Below are 19,767 nucleotides of genomic sequence, written 5' to 3'. Positions count from 1 at the left end.
GATACAACTGCTGATGGTGGTAGCATAACGAATTTTGAAGTGTATAGACATATCCTATCTGCTCAAGTTCAAACAAATGCCTCAAAACTCATTGGCCGGCGGGTTCATTCTCCAGCAAGACAATGATCCCAAACATACTGCTAAAGTAACAAAGGAGTTTTTCAAAGCTAAAAAATGGTAAATTCTTGAGTGGCCAAGTCAATCACCCCTTTTGAACCGAATTGAGCATGTCTTTTATATGCTGAAGAGAAAACTGAAGGGGACCAGCCCCAAAAACAAGCATAAACTAAAGATGGCTGCAATACAGGCCTGGCAGAGCATCACCAGAGAAGACACCCAACAACTGGTGATTTCCATGAATTGCAGACTTCAAGCAGTCATTACATTCAAAGGATATGCAACAAAATACTAAACATGACTACTTTCATTTACATGACACTGCTATGTCCCAAACATTATGGTGCCCTGAAATGGGGGGACTATGTATAAACACTGCTGTAATTTCTACATGGTGAAACCAAAATCTGACAATGTGCATTTTAACGACATGTGTTTTTTTCTATTACAAATCTCGAATTGTGGAGTACAGAGGCACATAAATAAATTATGGGTCTTTGTCCCAAACATTATGGAGGGCACTGTACTACTTGTGTAAGAAGGAACTGCAGATGCTGGTTTAAACCGAAGATAGACACAAAAAGCTGGAGTAACTCAGCGGGACAGGCAGCATCTCTGGAGAGAAGGAATAGGTGACGTTTTGGGTCGAGACGGAAGAAGGGTCTCGATCTGAGTTACTCCAGCTTTTTGTGCCTATCTTCCACCTATTACTTGCCAGGCTTTGTCCTGATCCTCCTCTCTTCCAACTTTCTCCCCGTCCCCCACCGTAATCAGTCTGAAGAACGGAACTGACACAAAACATCACCTTATCCAGAGGTGCTGCCAGACCTGCTGAGCTACTCCAGCATTCTGTCTTCCTCAACAACATCTTCATAATTTGGCTGATGATTATGTGTAGATTATGGATCTGACAATGTTTAGTAAGATTAGGTTTGACCTGTTTTCACTGGATTTAGTCTTTATTTGCATGGACTAAAATGTGGATCAACTGTATTACAGACACTGCCGGCCAGAATCAAGGATTGCTTGATTATGCAGCTCTGACTAGACTTCCACCAGTATGGGGATTACCAGTTACACTTGAATTGAATGACATTCCCAGGCTTTCCTCAGTATTTGTTAATTGGAAAGGGTTCCTATCTTTTTCCATGTGACCACTTGCAGATCTTTTGCCAAGAGTAAGCAAGATACATGAGCAATCCTTCCAGATATATTCAATGCTTGAGACTGGCTATTGAGGATAAATGTAAAGCCACTTATTCCTACAAGATGTCCAAGGAACAGAGGAACAAATAGTACAAAGGTAATTGTTCTAAAATTTATTTGTGTAAGTGGTCCACTGGAATGCCACAAATGTGTTTCAGATATCTTAACCAAGACAGAGATGCCTTTAAAAAAGCACCAACCATGATACCAAAAAATGGTGGTGGTTTTCTGGTTATTCCATGGAGGAGAGTTCAAAAAAAGGGCAGCAAAAGACATAGGCTCCATGGGTGGTATAGGATGACAATGCATGCAGTAACATAGAAGTATAATGGTAACAGTCTTAAGAAGGGTCCTGACCCGAAACGTCACGTATCCATGTTCTCCAGGGTTATTGTCTGTTCCGCTAAGTTACGCCAGCACTTTGTGTCTTTTTGTTTTGTAAACCAGCATCTGTAGGTCTTTGTTTCTACATAATGGTAGTTGGAAGTCATTCAGATATGCAAAAACTGTGTAGGAAGGAACTGCAGATGTTGGTTTAAACCAAAGATAGAAACAAAAAGCTGGATTAACTTGGCGGGTCAGTTAGCATCTCTGGAGAAAAGGGATAGGTGACCTTTCGGATCGAGAACCTTCTACAAAAGGGTCTGAAGAAGGATCTCGACCCAAAACATCACCTTTTCTCCAGAAGTGCTGTCAAACCCCCTGATTTACTACAGCTTTTTGTGTCTATCTTCAGCTATGCAAGATAGACAGAAATGCTGGAGAAACTCAGCGGGTGAGGCAGCATCTATGGAGAGAAGGAATTGGCAACGTTTCGGGTCGAGATTCTTCTTCAGACTGATACAAGGTATGCTTCTTCAGCTATGCAAGGTTCACTTTGCCTCTGGCAATGCCCCCAGATGAAATTTTGATGGCAACGCCTCTTTACTTTGCATGCCTTTATAAATGCATCCTGTTAAATCCCTATTGTTCAACTCCAGGCCATAGTATTTACATTGCACACGTGAAAAGTTAATTTGTCATCACAAACATAATTATGGCAGACTTGAAAATAGCAAGAATCTTTTTGATTGCACAAACAAAATTCTCAAAGACATATTAGGGATTTACCATGTTCAACTTTGATTTATTCAGCAGAAGTGTAGATGGGCTGCTCAAATCTGTGACCTAAAACCCATAATGTTCTGGCTAACATATCATTCTATTTTGAAAAGAATAGAGTGCCCCCAGATCCCAAAATTGGCCGCACCTGTGCAAGAGTCAAAATTGACCATGAGAGCAAAAGTTAAGAGAGTAATGGTTATGCCTCGATCAGACTACCATCTCCAACACCATTGCAATATTTATAGGGAACGATAATCAGAAAATGATGAGTGGGTCTACAAGGCGAATATGACAAGAATCATCTGCTATATCATTATAGGGTTTGATTAATTAGTTCAACAAGATGCAGGTCTTCATCTTCCATAATGCAATGAAAATATTAAGCCCTTTATGGCATTAAATTCAGAAATAGAAAATCTGCTGTTTACTTTGGCAGCTACTTCAATTCGCCCATTATTTTTGTTGGCTCCAAACCATTCTTTCCTATTAAGAAATAAAATACTCCTTTAGACTGCATAATGCTAGAAAGCTTGAGCAAACCTTGAGGTAACCTTGTCGTGCAAGCTAACTATTTTTCTCATCCTTTGGGGTGCAGAAAACCTCAAAGCCCAAATGTTTAATATCCAAGTTGAAACAGGATATTTAATGTGGCCACTGCACCATTAGTTTTTGGTGGGTGGGGAATCTGAAAGCAATATATTAATGAAGCAATTGAAGTTACTCCAATTCAATATATGCTCTGTACCACTCAGCATCCCCAACTCCACTCCATCTTCCACTTACTTCCATCCCTCGCACAAACTACCAACTCCTCTCCCCACACAGACACACAGACATCCAGAAAAGCAGAAGTCAATGCAGGATGAAAGATAAAGGCAAGCTAAGTTATTTCAGTTGTTGTTGAAGGGAATGTCAACAATATATATTGCAAAATAGAATCTAAAATCTAATGCATTTACAATACAATCCTACCAATATGCCCCACCAATTAAAAAACTGTGGTTGGTCCATTTTTCACAAAATCACATAGTTTTGGAACCACAAGATTTTGTAAAAAAAAAGATTAAGCAAAAAATACCAAGAGTTAGTCATAAATTAAATTTACATTTAATTATTTTAAATTTACATTTGTATATGTTGAAACAGAAAAATCTGAAAAATATCCCCAATCTGTTTAAAGTAATGGAAAATGTTTTTATTGTCTTAAATTAGCTCTATAGTTGCCACAGGGAAGCTTGAACTGCATATTCATACAATTTTAGCACATTCTCCAAAACAGTGAACATGATTAAAACATTAGCTACTGATTCTTTCGTGTATCCTGACCAAGGCCTAGAATTAGCCATGGGTGCTATATAGATTATGCAGGATTAAGGTCACTGAGATAGGACAGAATCATGAGTTTTGTGAGAAAATGTATGGTGAATGGATAAATTAAATTGATTTATTTAAAAATAAATTACAGCACACAAATTATTTTTATTATTTTAAATATTTTAAATTAAGCTACACTTGTAGAAATGAGTTCCTGTCATCTGTTAAAATGAGAACAAAAATTCTGAAAGTTGGAGTTAATCCAGAAGCCAATACTAATTTTAGGGACTAAAACACTGCATTAAAAAATGACAGGATCTGCACATTTTTATTGTGAAATGTATTTATGCTTTGTTTGTTAGATATCTTGTAGACAATCCTTCGAAACAAGTGATATTGTAAGTTTAGCCAAAAAGAAAAAGGAAGCTGAAATCGTACAAGGCCCTTGAGGAATATAAAGGAAGCAGGCAAGCAATTAAAAGGGCTAAAAGGGACCATAGAATATCTTTGCTAAGTAGAAATATGATGAATCCCAAGGTATTTCAAAGTATATTAAGCGAGAGGGTAGCTCGATAAAGGGAGGTACACTCAAGGATAAAGGAGGGAATTTATGTATGGTACCAGAGGAAATGGGCAACGTTTGTCATGAGTGTACATTGCATTGATATTCAACAAAACAGAAAAGGATAATGATGAGATTAAGTATGTTGAAGTATGTTGAAATTCTAGCACACGTTGATATCAAAGCGGTGGTAGTTTTGAGATGTGGTGAAAAACATTAGGATAGATATGTCCCCAGGACCTGGTGGAATCTATATGGTGGAATCCTGGTTGAAAAGCAGGCAAGGATTTTGCTGGGGCCTTGAAAGAGATCTTTATATTTTCTTTACGCACAAGCGTGGTCCAAGAGAACTGGCGTAATGAACATTGTTCCTTTGTTTAAGAAGGGCAACAGTGATAATCCAGAAAATTAGAGGCTGGCGATATCAATGATAGAAAATTTATTGGATGAGATTCTTAAGGGCAAGATTTATTCTCATTTGCAAATGTATGGACCTATTTGAGATAGTCAACATGACTTTATGCAGGAGAGGTCCTAGCTCATGAATATGATTTGAGTTTATTTTGGAGGTGTAAAGATGACGGATGTGTGGAGGGCAGTAAATGTAGTCTCTACCTGGACTTTAAAGTATTTAACAAGGATCGTTTGATAGGCTGGTTCAAAAATTAAATAACAAGATCCATGGAGAGTTGGTAAACTGGATAGAAAATTGGTCTGGTCATTGCACTCAGAAGAGAGTGGTGGAGAGGTTTTCTTTGTGACTGAAGACCTGCGACCAGTGGTATTCTGCAAGGATCATTGCGGAGACCTCTCTATTGGACAAATGTTTTTTGTTTGTGATATATTAAATTATAAAATAAGAAAAAATTAACTTGCCGAAAAATCGCTACTACCATAGGATACATAGAAACATAGAAACATAGAAATTAGGTGCAGGAGTAGGCCATTCGGCCCTTCGAGCCTGCACTGCCATTCAATATGATCATGGCTGATCATCCAACTCAGTATCCCGTACCTGCCTTCTCTCCATACCCCCTGATCCCCTTAGCCACAAGGGCCACATCTAACTCCCTCTTAAATATAGCCAATGAACTGGCCTCAACTACCCTCTGTGGCAGAGAGTTCCAGAGATTCACCACTCTCTGCGTGAAAAAAGTTTTAAAGGATTTCCCCCTTATCCTTAAGCTGTGACCCCTTGTCCTGGACTTCCCTAACATCGGGAACAATCTTCCTGCATCTAGCCTGTCCAACCCCTTAAGAATTTTGTAAGTTTCTATAAGATCCCCTCTCAATCTTCTAAATTCTAGAGAGTATAAACCAAGTCTATCCAGTCTTTCTTCATAAGACAGTCCTGACATCCCAGGAATCAGTCTGGTGAACCGTCTCTGCACTCCCTCTATGGCAATAATGTCCTTCCTCAGATTTGGAGAACAAAAGTGTACGCAATACTCCAGGTGTGGTCTCACCAAGACCCTGCACAACTGCAGTAGAACCTCTCTGCTCCTATACTCAAATCCTTTTGCAATGAAAGCTAACATACCATTCGCTTTCTTTACTGCCTGCTGCACCTGCATGCCTACCTTCAATGACTGGTGTACCATGACACCCAGGTCTCGCTGCATCTCCCCCTTTCCCAATCGGCCACCATTTAGATAATAGTCTGCTTTCCTGTTTTTGCCACCAAAATGGATAACCTCACATTTATCCACATTATACTGCATCTGCCAAACATTTGCCCACTCACCCAGCCTATCCAAGTCACCCTGCAGTCTCCTAGCATCCTCCTCACAGCTAACACTGCCCCCCAGCTTAGTGTCATCCGCAAACTTGGAGATATTGCCTTCAATTCCCTCATCCAGATCATTAATATATATTGTAAATAGCTGGGGTCCCAGTACTGAGCCTTGGGGTACCCCACTAGTCACTGCCTGCCATTGTGAAAAGGACCCGTTTACTCCTACTCTTTGCTTCCTGTTTGCCAGCCAGTTCTCTATCCACATCAATACTGAACCCCCAATGCCTTGTGCTTTAAGTTTGTATACTAATTTCTTATGTGGGACCTTGTCGAAAGCCTTCTGGAAGTCCAGATACACCACATCCACTGGTTTCTCCCCTATCCACGCTACTAGTTACATCCTCGAAAAATTCTATAAGATTCGTCAGACATGATTTACCTTTCGTAAATCCATGCTGACTTTGTCCAATGATTTCACCACTTTCCAAATGTGCTGCTATCCCATCTTTAATAACTGACTCTAGCAGTTTCCCCACTACCGATGTTAGACTAACTGGTCTGTAATTCCCCATTTTCTCTCTCCCTCCCTTCTTAAAAAGTGGGGATACCTCATTGGGTTTTTGACAAGCATTAGAGGTTTGGAGCCTCCGTGCTTTAACGGTCATTGTGACAATGACAAGCACAACGACCATTACTGAACCATTGCTAGGCAGAATACCAGACATGCTACTGTATTTTTCTCCTGGTATTGATGAAGATATTTCCCTAGATCATTATCAAAACGTATATGTATGAGGGACCATATGAAGTTTATTATGAATTAAATAAATATTCATGACTTGAGTTTTTAATGTCACATTTTTGGTGTCCGAAATGGTGGTAAAACGATGAAAATTTGCTATGAAATAAGTTTTTGAATTTTGGGCTTGAAGTAATCTAATTTATATGTTATTTGTATGGTTTCACGTGATGGGTAGATTTTTGCTAAAAACAATGTAATGGTGTAAAAACCTGAATAATAATCTCGTTCCTCAAAATCTCTCCAGTATTGTAAAAAGACTCATATAGTAACTTAACCCTAATATTACGTGTACCAAGGTACAATGAAAAGCTTTTGTTACGCGCTGTACCGTTCTAAATGTCATGTGTGAATATACATAATAGAGGTTCAAAACAATTATCTAGCACTGCTAGATAATAATAAATTTACGTTTGATGGCAGGTGAAATATTAACAGCGGCCACATGTTTTTGCATTATCTATTTTTTCAACCATGATAGTGTGTTTTATGAAAAACTATTCCATATCTACCTTTGTTAAACATAACCTCTTACTATTTTGCTATATCAAGTACAACTACTCCCCCCTCCCCCACAGATAGTATTATCGGTGTGGATTTTGCATGTTTTCTCTGTGTGCATGGGTTTCCTCTGGGTGCTCCAACTTTTCCCCCACATCCCAAAAACGTATAGTTGATAGGTTGCTTGATCGCTATAAATTGCCCCTGGTGTGCAGGTTGTGTAGTCAAACCTGGGCAGAACATGATGAATATATGGGGAAAATGAAATTAGGATTAGTGTTAATGGATGGTTGGCACACTCTGATCTGAAGGGCCCGTTTCAGTGTAGTCTTTGTCTTTTACTGATTTGGCACAATTAAACACCATGGACAATCCAGGCAGCACATTTTAAGTGTGATTCAATTGTTTTAATGTGCACATGGATATACTAGATATGCTATAAATGTTCCCTCTTAGATCAAAGTATGTTGAGTTATTAAAAATAGTCAAATTAAGGTCCAGCCAAAGTAAAGAAAGATAAATATTTTACATTAACAGAAGAATCAGTAACCAGAGAGCTCAGATTAAAACACTTTCGCATATGATTCAAAGACGAAATAAGAAAAAGAAAGCTTAATATGTGAAATAAGGGCAATAATAACATATTTAATAGTGGAACTCCAAAGCAGTGAATAAATAAAAGGAATGATAACTCGATGACCTTAAGGGAAAATCCAGCAAACTGGGCTGCTCCAATAAAATGCCACAGAAACTTAATGTGTCCTGCAATTATTCTACAGACAGTTCATGTAAAATAGAAATTCCCATTATTTTGCCAATTTGCACAACTGTGAACTTTAGCTTTCAGCTTGGAGTGTTCAAAACAATTACTCTATTTATTCTATCTTAATCACCTCCATTAAATCTGGTCTAAGATTTCCTACTCGGGTAATCCAATCATCTTCACAGCATCTTCCAAAAAGTAATCTTTCTTTCTGGAAGTATTCTGGTGCATCTGCTCTAAACCTAAACCATCATTAGGTATATGAATCCTACAAATAATAACTTGAATTAGATTTCATGACAAAAATAGTGAAAAGTATTTAATTTTAACATGGTTCTACAATGGTGACCACTGCCTCTGGGATCTTGCATGGTGCTAAAGTCCAAAATCCAGGGGGACAGTTGATGTGAATGTGGCAGAATGGAAAATTGCACAAAATTAAGAGTCTGCATGCATGTGTGTTTGCAATTTATTAATGCCAGGGTTCTGACCTGAAACATCACTGTTCTTTTTCTCCAGAGATACTGCCTGACCCGCTGCGTTACTCCAGCATTTTGTTTCTACAATCATAAAGCCTGTTTGTAATCTGTGTTATTTTATATAAAAATGGATAATCAGTGATATTAATCTTATCTGCTTAAAATCATTGCATTCATTTGGAAGTAACTTGACATTGCTAACAAAACAATGACAAATATAAATTTAACTTTATTAGGCTGCCTTCACTGAAGAACAACTGAAGTCGCTTCATGATTACCAAAACTAATTTGGCTCCTTTTCCAATGCAGTACAAAATATTGTATTTCAAACTACCACACTCAACGCGTTATTTAGAAATCACTAACACATAAAATGTCGTACTCATTCCGTGAGTGATAAATTGGACTTTGGTACAGTTTAAGTGAGAAAATTTTGTAATGTTATAAAATTGATACACAATCCAGTATTATATAGGGTCATTATCCACCAGATAATGTACTTTATTATTCGCTGCAGGATTCCCAGTTGTCTGTCATAATTAAATCGCATAATAAAACAAATGTTTGTAGAATGTTATATTTGATTGAAGTGTAATAATTTAAAAGCTCTCACACCAACCTTCCTTCAGTTCCTGTTTTTAAAGTACCAAATGTGGAAAAATATAGATGTTTCATAATTATATCATTGCAGAATTTAATTTATATATTAAAAAGCTACAGCCACATTATTGAACAAACATTCTTATCAAACGCCTTCACCTTCAAGTAGGCCTGTACCTACACTCCAAAACTCTGTCCCAAATGTGATACAGAAGTAGTGCAAGTTATTTTTTTACTATCAAAATGTTCTAAAAGTCATGTCTTAGCAGAGTCTACTCTAAAGATTGAACTTACCAAACAGATTTTGGAGTACAGTTTCTTGTCTGAGACGTTCCACCTTCTCCCTACTATCTAATTCAACAATACAAGTACTGTCTCGTGTGGTTTGGAGAACAATTTGAATAAACATCAGACAATATCATCATTGTGCATGGGTGGTTCTGGATTACTTGTTTCTAGACTGTTTAAAATTAACCACCCATTGTACATGACAGTTTCTTGCTCAGCACTCATTGGCAGTGTCGTTTACTATTTCTATAGGGATCATTTAATTAACAGCCTTACCTTTCTAGTATTAATCAAAAAAAACATAAGCCATGCATGGACTTGTTGAAACTTCATTTAAAAATTTGAAACTACTAACTTTCACGAAGCGATGATTTTCCGCTTACAGGTCATTCTTGAATATTAAACAATTTCTATTTTTAAAGTAATCTGTTAGTCGCTTTTGCCATTAGTTGGAATATGCACAACATTCACTCATTCTGGTAACCATATCTCCATAGTACTGTAATGAAGTATATCAGAAGCAGATAAGACCGATTTGAAAGAACAATTGGCAAAAGTGGTATGAGAGAGGAAACTAATTCTGCAATTGAATTGATGTATGTCTGCCAGACTTTTCAATTTAACAATTTTTAAATTAATAATATTATGGTAGCTCATTTATATGAAGGGGTGTTTGACCTGATCTGTAATGTATCATGGAAGATTAACTCACCCATTATATGGTTTTGATGTTGGTCACGGTGGAAAACTCACTGGATTGTCAAGAAATTGTTTACTTTTCAGGTGTGCCTGTCTTCCTTTGTTGAAAGGTTCTGTGGGTGAATATCCTTATCATGATAATGTTCTTTCTAAAATTTCTCATACACCCATCATAACAGCACGAAAAGCAATGTCCAGGAATCTATAGGTTGAAAGGAACTTAACAATAACTATGAAGAGTTGGATTACAAAATTGTATGAATTGACAACAATCAAAGACAAGCAAACTTTCTGACCTACAAATAGTTAAATATCACAAACAATTTTAACAGAGTGGACAATGTGGTACAAAGATAAGATATGGGCTTTCAACATCAACAGCTCAGTCAGTGTCAAGTGCAGGAAGGATCATGGTATTAATTAGAAGCTCAATAGCTCCTGGATTTGATCTGCAATTTACTTCAAAAAAATACCTGCATTTGAAAAATCCCTTTCTTGACAGCAGACAGAAACTAAATATATTTCTGACAATGTAGAAGCTCTTGAAATTTCATCACTATTATAGTCAGATATGTGGCAGTAATTTGAGTGCCGGAGGTGGAGAGGGTCAGAGACGTTGCCGGAGCAAGTGAAATATTTTTCTGTAGCTTTCCATTAATCAACTGGTCAAAGGTCTGCTCTATTTCCTTCGATTTTTTATCGAAAGATGAGAATTATTTTTTATATTTCAAAATATCCCTTTGTATTTATAATGGAACTTACGAAGGTTTGGAAGTGAGCGTTTAAAAGCTCCTGTAACAAGGGCTAACAGAGTTGACAGGTGTACATTAGTAGTACACCAGATACAACGTACATCATCTCCAACATGTACTGCAGCAACCTACCACACCTTCTTCAATAAGACCTTCTACAAACTTGACTCCTACGGTCAACAGGCTCAGACAGGTGGTGCATGGGAATGTCATCACCACCACATTTCTCTCCAAATTATACAGCATCTCAACTTCGAAATAAATTACTGATTCTCTTTGTCTTTGCCTCACTGACAGCTCAACATCAACATCAAAGGAATTATGCATAAGATTGTCATGTTTTGCTTCCCCATGACCCTAACATCCCCCACGAGTGAAGAAAAAAACACTAAATCTTCAAGAGCATGTAACAAAATGATGACTATTTATTTTCTTCATTCAGATGAATAGTTAGACCTAAATAAACAGTAATATTCACAAGGAAATAGATTGTCCTGTGTGCATGTTTGACCTGAAATGTAGATAAGTCTATCGATATCTCCAGTGCCAGATTGTTTCAATTAAAAATTAATTACTAATTAATTAAACATTTTCTAATGAGGTATTGATCACCAATTGTTTATAAGGCACCAATTAACAAGAGAAATAAAATGCGTGGAGATGCTCTCATTGGATTGGCAGGGATCTCATGTAGGATAGTCAATAGTCAGATTTATTCGTCACATACACAATAAAATGCAGTGAAATGAACTTGCCAGCAGCGGTGCAATAAAAGAGAACACACAATGCACAATAAAAAGGCTAGAAGTTGGAATGGAGGATGGTGCGGGAAAGGTTAATGGACAGACTAGGCAGGTGAAAGGCGGAGATCGAGGAAGGGGGGTTGGTTTAAACTGCTCGGATTTTTTTTGATGGAATGTTCTGGGGCTAGGATGATCAACCCAAGAAATAAATCCATCCTTTGTGCAAAGTTCAACTCCAACCATTTGAATAGTTTCCCTTGATGCTCACCAACGTCACTTTCACCAAAAAGGTATTTTCTTGTTTTCAGTTCCTCTTCCCTACAACCCATCTGAAGATGGGTTCCAACCCAAAAATCACCTATCCATTTTTCCAAAGATGCTGCCTGACCCGCTGAGTTTCTCCAGCATTTTGTGTCTCACTCTCACCAAGTTGCTTTGAAGGTATACCCAGGCAATTGCTGCCCAGTGATAAGGGGAGTTACTTTTATTTCTAGTTCACTCGTTTTTATTTAAACAATTGTTAATTTATACAATTCTATGCCTAGTGATTTCCTCTGGCACTCAGTTATTGCAGACCTTTATTCTTCCCTAAGTATCCATGGAGAAACATGTTATGCCTATTGACTTGCTGGAGGCTTCCAGGACTCATGTGTACCAGAGAGGTTAGAGCACATTCCAGGACAAACATAGAAACATAGAAAATCGGTGCAGGAGTAGGCCATTCGGCCCTTCGAGCCTGCACCGCCATTCAATATGATCATGGCTGATCATCCAACTCAGTATCCTGTACCTGCCTTCTCCCCATACCCCCGATCCCTTTAGCCACAAGGGCCACATCTAACTCCCTCTTAAATATAGCCAATGAACTGGCCTCAACTACCTTCTGCGGCAGAGAATTCCAGAGATTCACCACTCTCTGTGTGAAAAAAGCTTTCCTCATCTCGGTCCTAAAAGAATTCCCCCTTATCCTTAGACTGTGACCCCTTGTTCTGGACAATAAAGATAATGTTTTGTTAACGGTATTCTGTTACATTTTAATAAAGTTATTTTACCATTTTTTAAAGAAAGATGTCAAATGTCAAGTGAACTTTGATCCAACGTTTGATTCAGTGGATATGAACACTACCTTTTTCAGTACATTAGAAAAGACAACCAATTCCCTTGAAAGTGTTTTTCTTTAATTCATAAACAGACATGTCACAAGGATCCCCAAAATTCTGCTTAACTATTGAATCCTTGATGTCAGTTATAAGAATCTGTCAGTTTTGTGCCACATTTTGATCTGCCAGAAAATATTTAAGAACAAATTATTCCACTACATCTGGCTAATTAGAAAGAAACACATTTCAAAAGCATCTCCAATTTACTGATGCAACCCAATGGCATAGCAGAGATAAAAGAAACTCAAATGCAATACTATCTGAACACAATTTAATGACTCATGATAATAGCTTGTGACAAAAATTTGTCAACTTCGTTTGGAAATCAGCATCTGAGCTAGCATTGGCATTTATTACACTTCACCACACACCCCACATATAGGACACAGTGTTCATTGGCCAAAGGACAAAAGGACATTTATTGTCACATACACCAATTGGTGTAGAGAAATTTGACTTGCCATGCAGCATACAGATAAAGATAAGACACAACATTAAAGAATTTAACAATAAACATAAAAGTCAAGTCAAGTGAGTTTATTGTCATGTGTCCCTGATAGGACAATGAAATTCTTGCTTTGCTTCAGCACGCATAACATAGTATACATTTACTACAAAACAGATCAGTGTGTCCATATACCATAATATAAATATATACACACATGAATAAATAAAACAGATAAAGTGCAAATAAACTGATAATGGGCTATTAATGTTCAGAGTTTTGTTTGCGTTGAGTTCAATAGCCTGATGGCTGTGGGGAAGTAGCTATTCCTGAACCTGGTTGTTGCAGTCTTCAGACTCCTGTACCTTCTACTTGAAGGTAGCAGGGAGATGAGTGTGTGGCCAGGATGGTGTGGGCCTTTGATGATACTGCCAGCCTTTTTGAGGCAGCGACTGCGATAAATCCCCTCGATGGAAGGAAGGTCAGAGCCGATGATGGACTGGGCAGTGTTTACTACTTTTTGTAGTCTTTTTCTCTCCAGGCGCTCCAAGTTGCCGAACCAAGCCACGATGCAACCGGTCAGCATTCTCTCTACTGTGCACCTGTAGAAGTTAGAGAGAGTCCTCCTTGACAAACCGACTCTCCGTAATCTTCTCAGGAAGTAGAGGCGCTGATGAGCTTTCTTGATAATTGCATTAGTGTTCTCGGACCAGGAAAGATCTTCAGAGATGTGCACGCCCAGGAATTTGAAGCTCTTGACCTTTTCAACCATCGACCCGTTTATATCCCCCCACAATGGTTCACACTGTGAGGGAAGGCACAAGTCCAGTCCCCATCCTCACCCATAGTCGGGCCTATTGAGGCCTCCGCAGTCGCCGCTACAGCGGCCCGATGTTCCAGGCTGTTCTCGCCGGGTGATGGTGCTCCGGCGTCGGGAGATGCAACAATCACAAAAGAGCAGGAAGTAATGCAATTCTTACCAGCTAAGGCACTGCATTCATATACAGGTGCACAACCTTTTATCCGAAGATCCAGATAACGAAAACCTCCGAATAGCGGACATTTTTTCGGTCCTTGAAAAAAGGTCCTTGAAAACGTTCACCGAGGGCGGCCCGCAGAGGTGACAGCGGAACCTCCGGTCGGTCCTCGAAGAAAGGGGAACTAAATCCCCATTCATAAAAGAGAAGGTGAGGGTATATTGTGCGGGAGGGTTAATAATTGACAATATGCTGCTACCTGCCTGCTGAGATAAAAAGTTCCCACGGTAGTTTCACGATACACAGTGTATCGTGAGTCTTGCGTGGGAACTTTTTAACTCAGCGTGCAGGCAGCAGCAGATTGTCGCTCCCTTCAGTTTCACCCCACCTACACCACTCTGCTTCCCGGCCATGTGTGTGACCCCTCCCCTCTCCAGCTCCCCGCTCATTGCACCGGCGCGGAGGCTTTGCACTGTCTTCACGTCGGCGATGCTAGCAGCACAGTGCCAGTCACCGGAGACGTCAGGACCAACGGGATACCGACCCCCAGGCCCACTGCAAGCACGGAGATCCCAGAGACCCACAGCCAGCAGCAGCCCAGCCCCGTTCCAACTCCAGAGGAAAACTGCAAACTGGCCGGAGACGTCAGGACCACCAGAAGCCGTTCCCCGAGCTGCGTCCCCTCATCAGGACACCGACCCCCAGGCCCACTGCAAGCACGGAGATTCCAGATCAGCAACTCCAGCCCAGCCTCGTTCCAACTACAGGGGAACACGCTCCCCGTATGGGCAGAAGCTGATGGTGTGCAAGGGACGTCTTGTTCTTTGGGTCGCGCAGCTCGGGCTGTGGGCGAACATGCACTTGTCGCCGTAGCGGCCCATCGGGGAGCGGATTCCTCTGGAGTTGGAGGGGGAGGGGGGTATTGTGCTGTTTGATCGCCCCCTACTATCCCAGGGACAGGGAGACAGGACGTTCACCGAGGGCGGCCCGCAGAGGTGACAGCGGAACCTCCGGTCGGTCCTCGAAGAAAGGGGAACTAAACCCCATTCATAAAAGAGAAGGTGAGGGTATATTGCGCGGGAGGGTTAATAATGGACAATATGCTGTTACCTGCCCGCTGAGTTAAAAAGTTCCCACGGTAGATTCACGATACACAGTGTATCGTGAGTGTTGCGTGGGTACTTTTTAACTCAGCGTGCAGGCAGCAGCAGATTGTCGCTCCCTTCAGTTTCATCCCACCTACACCCCTCTGCTTCCCGGCCATGTGTGTGACCCCATCCCTCCCCTCTCCAGCTCCCCGCTCATTGCACCGGCGCGGGGGTTTTGTACTGTCTTCACGTCGGCGATGGCAGCAGGTCAGTGCAGTCACCGGAGACGTCAGGACCAATTGGACGTCGACCACCAGTCCCGCCGCAAGCACGGAGAACCCAGAGACCCACAGCCAACAGCAGCCCAGCCCAGCCCCGCTCCAACTACAGAGGAACCTGGGTTGCGGATGACGGGGCACAGCTCGGGGCGTCGTAGGGGCCCATCGGGGAGCGGGTTCCTGGTTCCAGTTGGTCCTGACGTCTCCGGCCACCTGCTATCCTCCGGGAACTGTACCGCCCTTGCAGGAGAGTGGGGTTGTTTGCAGTTGCAGAGGGAGGGGGCAAGGGCGGTACAGTTCCCAGTCTCAGCTCCAGTCCAGGGGGGTGGCCGGAGACGTCAGGACCAACGGGACACCGACTCCCAGGCCCACTGCAAGCATGGAGATCCCAGAGACCCACAGCCAGCAGCAACTCCAGCTCAGCCCCGCTCCAACTCCAGAGGAACATGTAGGGGCAGAAGCTGATGGTGTGCAAAGTACGTCTTGTTTTTGGGGTGGCGGATGAGGGGGCGCAGCTCGGGCTGTGGGCAAACTGCCACGTCGCCGTAGCGGCCCATCGGGGAGAGGATTCCTCTGGAGTTGGAGGGGGAGTGGGGTATTGTGCTGTTTGATCGCCTCCTGCTATCCCAGGGACAGGGAGACACAGCGGCTTTTTAGACTGGTGGGCAATCACTTCCAAAGTTCTGCCCACACAGTCAGTACACCTCTCCTACACTGCATTTCATACAAACATTTATTCTGCAAGAAAAAACGACATTGAAGACTCAAACTCGCGACCGAGTAACTGCCGGGATCAAGGCGCAAACTCGCGACCTTGCAGATATGAGCTGAGCACTCTACCACTGAGCCAGCCATTAAAATCTACGCTAAAAAATTTCCATTCCGAAGGCCGACAAATTCTGAATTACGAAAAGTGTCTGGTCCCAAGGCTTTCGGATAAAAGGTTGTGCACCTGTAATCGGAATGGATTCTTAGTCATTGGTTGAGCATAGAGATGTCAGAATGTAGTTTTGTGCCTTTCTGATGCCAATACAATTCAAGGCCAATCACACCTTATAATCATTTTGATTCTTTAATGTAGAAATGCAATGCCATTCTATTGCAACACCAACACATTTTTTCCTTTAGGCCAGTAATTATACCAATGTACTCTTGATTTATTTACTTTAAAGAACACATATTTATTCCTTCACAGGATGTGAACTTTATTGGCGATGCTGATTTTTATTGCCCATTCCTAAACGCATTTGTGAGTTCAAAGTGCATAGATTTGGCAAAAGATCCAAAGGACAGTAGATTTATTCTGAATTTATTTAATAACATAAATTCATCCAGCTGCCATTGTGGGATGCATAACTATGTGCACAATGGTCTTGATAGCTAATGACTAGACTCTACACATAATGAATACATTTAAAGTTCTGTTACTACTTTTATGTGCTGGATTACATTCTCTGCTACACAATAAGTAAATTCATGAATTGAAATGTTCACAGAGAGATAATGCAATATAAAATGGGGAGACGTAATTATATGATATGGTGTACTAATGCTTGGAATTAATAATGTCTTGGTCGTATGGATTCAGAACTAGCACACCGACAGCTTACTGGTGGAAGGACAATATTCTGGCTTATATATTAACCAAAACAATATATCAAACAGTGGTCCCAGTACATATCTCTGTGGATCTCATCCATCCATCCATCCATCTCTATATCTATCTATCTATCTATCTATCTATCTATCTATCTATCTATCTCTATACCTATCTATCTATCTATCTCTATCTATCTATCTCTATATCTATATATCTCTCTATCTCTCTATCTCTCTATCTCTCTATCTCTATATCTCTCTCTCTCTCTCTATCTCTATCTCTCTATCTATCGACTATTAAAGGTCTCATCTTGTTTGTCTGTCTGTCTGTCTGTCTGTGAAATCAAGGAACAACACCAAAACGGTACACAATAGCCCAAAAATTACTCAGCTTTTTCCTGTGGTTGTTAGTATCAAGTTTCTTCACATATGATGTTATATTCCACAAGTTATTGATATTTAAAGTTTTAAAATAGCCAACTTTGAAAATAATAATAGGGAAAGAATTAACTTCAAAATAAAACATTGTGATTTTCATTGTGACGGGTTAGGGGGAGGTTTCATTAAAAAACCCATTGATTATGAAGTGGTGGAATAGGGGGAGGTGAGTGGGGAAGCAGGGGGCTAGAGGGAAAGGAGGGAGGTAGGGAGGGTGAGTGAGGGGAAAGTGGGGGAGGTAAGGAGTGAGGGATAGGGGCAGGGCAAAGGGGATGGTAAGGAGGGAGAGTGGTGGGTGGGATTGGGGGGAGGTGAGGAGTGGGGTAGAAGGGGATAGAGGAGGGGGATAGGGAGGGGAGATGGCTTATGGTTTGAGGGGAAAGGTGAGGGAGGGAGAGGTGAGGGAGGGAGGGAGTGGTGGAGGGGACGAGAGGGGAAAGAATTGGGAGGGTGAAGAGGAGGGAGAGTGCTGGGGAATGAGGGGGAATGGAGGAGGAAAGGGGTAGGGATGGCGAGGTAAAGGAGGAGTGGAGGGGAAAGAGGGAGGAGGGAAGGTGGGGTGAGGGGAGGAAGCAGAGGAGGGTGGGGAGAGGGAGGATAATGGAGATGGGGAACAGGGGATTGAAGAGGGAGAGCGAGATGCGTTTACATTGATCTTTATTTTACATGTTATTGCCATTTTTTCAAACTTAAAAACGTCGCAGTCTCGCTCCCACTTGCCGGCCGCACCTGTGCAGTTTTGGGAATAACGCATTTGGAGCATTGTATTCAGTTTCGGTCATCCATGTAGAGCTTTGGAAAGGATGCAGAGCGGGTTTGCCAGAAAGATGCCTGGATTACTGGGTATTAACTATAGGGTGAGGTTAGACAGTTTGGATTGCTTTCCCTGGAACACCAGAGGTGGCGGGAAGACCTGGTATAAGCGTATGTGTCTTTTTACAATACTGGAGAGATTTTGAGGAACAAGATTATTATTCAGGTTTTTACACCAATACACTGTTCTTAACAAAAATCTACCCATCATGTGAAACCTTATAAATAAGATATAAATTAGATAACTTCAAGACCGAAAGTCAAAAACTTTTATCATGACAAATTATCATCGTTTTACCACCAATTTGGACACCAAAAATGGGACTAAAAACTCTGCCATGTTTCGTCATGAATATTTAATTCATAAATAAACTTCATATGGCCCATACATATACATTTTGATAATGATCTAGGGAAATATCTTCAAAACCAGGAGAAAAATACAGTAACATAAAGATAATACAGTACAGTAAAGATCCCGTAACGGGCATTGTGTTTTGTGTCCATTGTCACAATGACCGTTATCGGGGTCGGTAACTCCATAAGTTAAACCACGGAGGCTCCAAACCTCTAATGCTTTTCAAAACCCAACATGGTATCCTATGATCGTAGCGATTTTTGGGCGAGTTAATTATTTTTTCTTATTTACCAATTTAATATATCAAAAACATCGTGGTGTCAAAAACGCAACGATCATTTACAAAATATTTTCCGACTTTTTAAAATCAATTAAAAAAAATGTTTGGACATAAATTGGTCATCAAAATTAAGAAACTGAGCCAATCTTCAATTTGGCAATACTGTCTCTTGTTTACCTTTCGTACGGACCAAGTCACTCACTTCATTCCTTTGTGTCAACTTCGGGAAGCTCCACAACGACTGTTAGAGACATTTTACTTAATAAAAAATCAGCCCAAATCAAACGTTCTGACGAATCATTGGGCATCGATATAGCTCAAATCCATAAGATAATGTACCGTTTAGATTACGTTGGTGAAAATCTTTGGTTTTCACTAATAATGTAAAGTTAGTTTTCTGGGACACCAAACCTTTGAGTGTCCACCGCAACGTACGTTTGTGTGTATCATGTGTAACGCACGTTGCGGTGGCCACTCAGATGGATGCAGTATTCTACTACAGTATTCTACTACAGTGGGCGGTGATTGCCTGGAATGTGCTGCCAGGAGTGGTGGTTGAAGCAGATATGGTAATGGCATTTAAAAGACCTCTGGATACACAGGGAATGGAGGGATATGGGTTATGTGCAGGTAGATAAGTGATGGTCTTGGCAGGTTGCAGGTATTGGT

At 40.7% G+C, this 19,767-nt stretch overlaps 1 protein-coding gene across 13 annotated transcripts in view; it reads right to left on the bottom strand.

The window, feature by feature from the left end:
• The window catches only part of tanc2a (tetratricopeptide repeat, ankyrin repeat and coiled-coil containing 2a), a 464,896-nt gene that overhangs the window by 276,141 nt on the left and 168,988 nt on the right, over window positions 1–19,767 (bottom strand). Inside the window, exon 4 of one of the 13 annotated variants that reach the window (XM_055657051.1) lies at window positions 10,181–10,369. The exons of 11 other annotated variants lie outside the window; for them this stretch is intronic. In XM_055657051.1, coding sequence (XP_055513026.1) covers window positions 10,181–10,184 — 4 coding nt within the window. In that variant the 5' untranslated portion in view covers window positions 10,185–10,369. The remainder of the gene's footprint in view (window positions 1–10,180; window positions 10,370–19,767) is intronic. One more of the 13 variants, XM_055657052.1, reaches the window with a different exon arrangement.

The sequence above is a fragment of the Leucoraja erinacea genome, chromosome 27 (assembly GCF_028641065.1).
Source record: "Leucoraja erinacea ecotype New England chromosome 27, Leri_hhj_1, whole genome shotgun sequence".
Taxonomy (NCBI): domain Eukaryota; kingdom Metazoa; phylum Chordata; class Chondrichthyes; order Rajiformes; family Rajidae; genus Leucoraja; species Leucoraja erinaceus.
The sequence above is the reverse complement of the archived record's forward strand: the minus strand, read 5'-3'. Positions and strand labels throughout refer to the sequence as shown.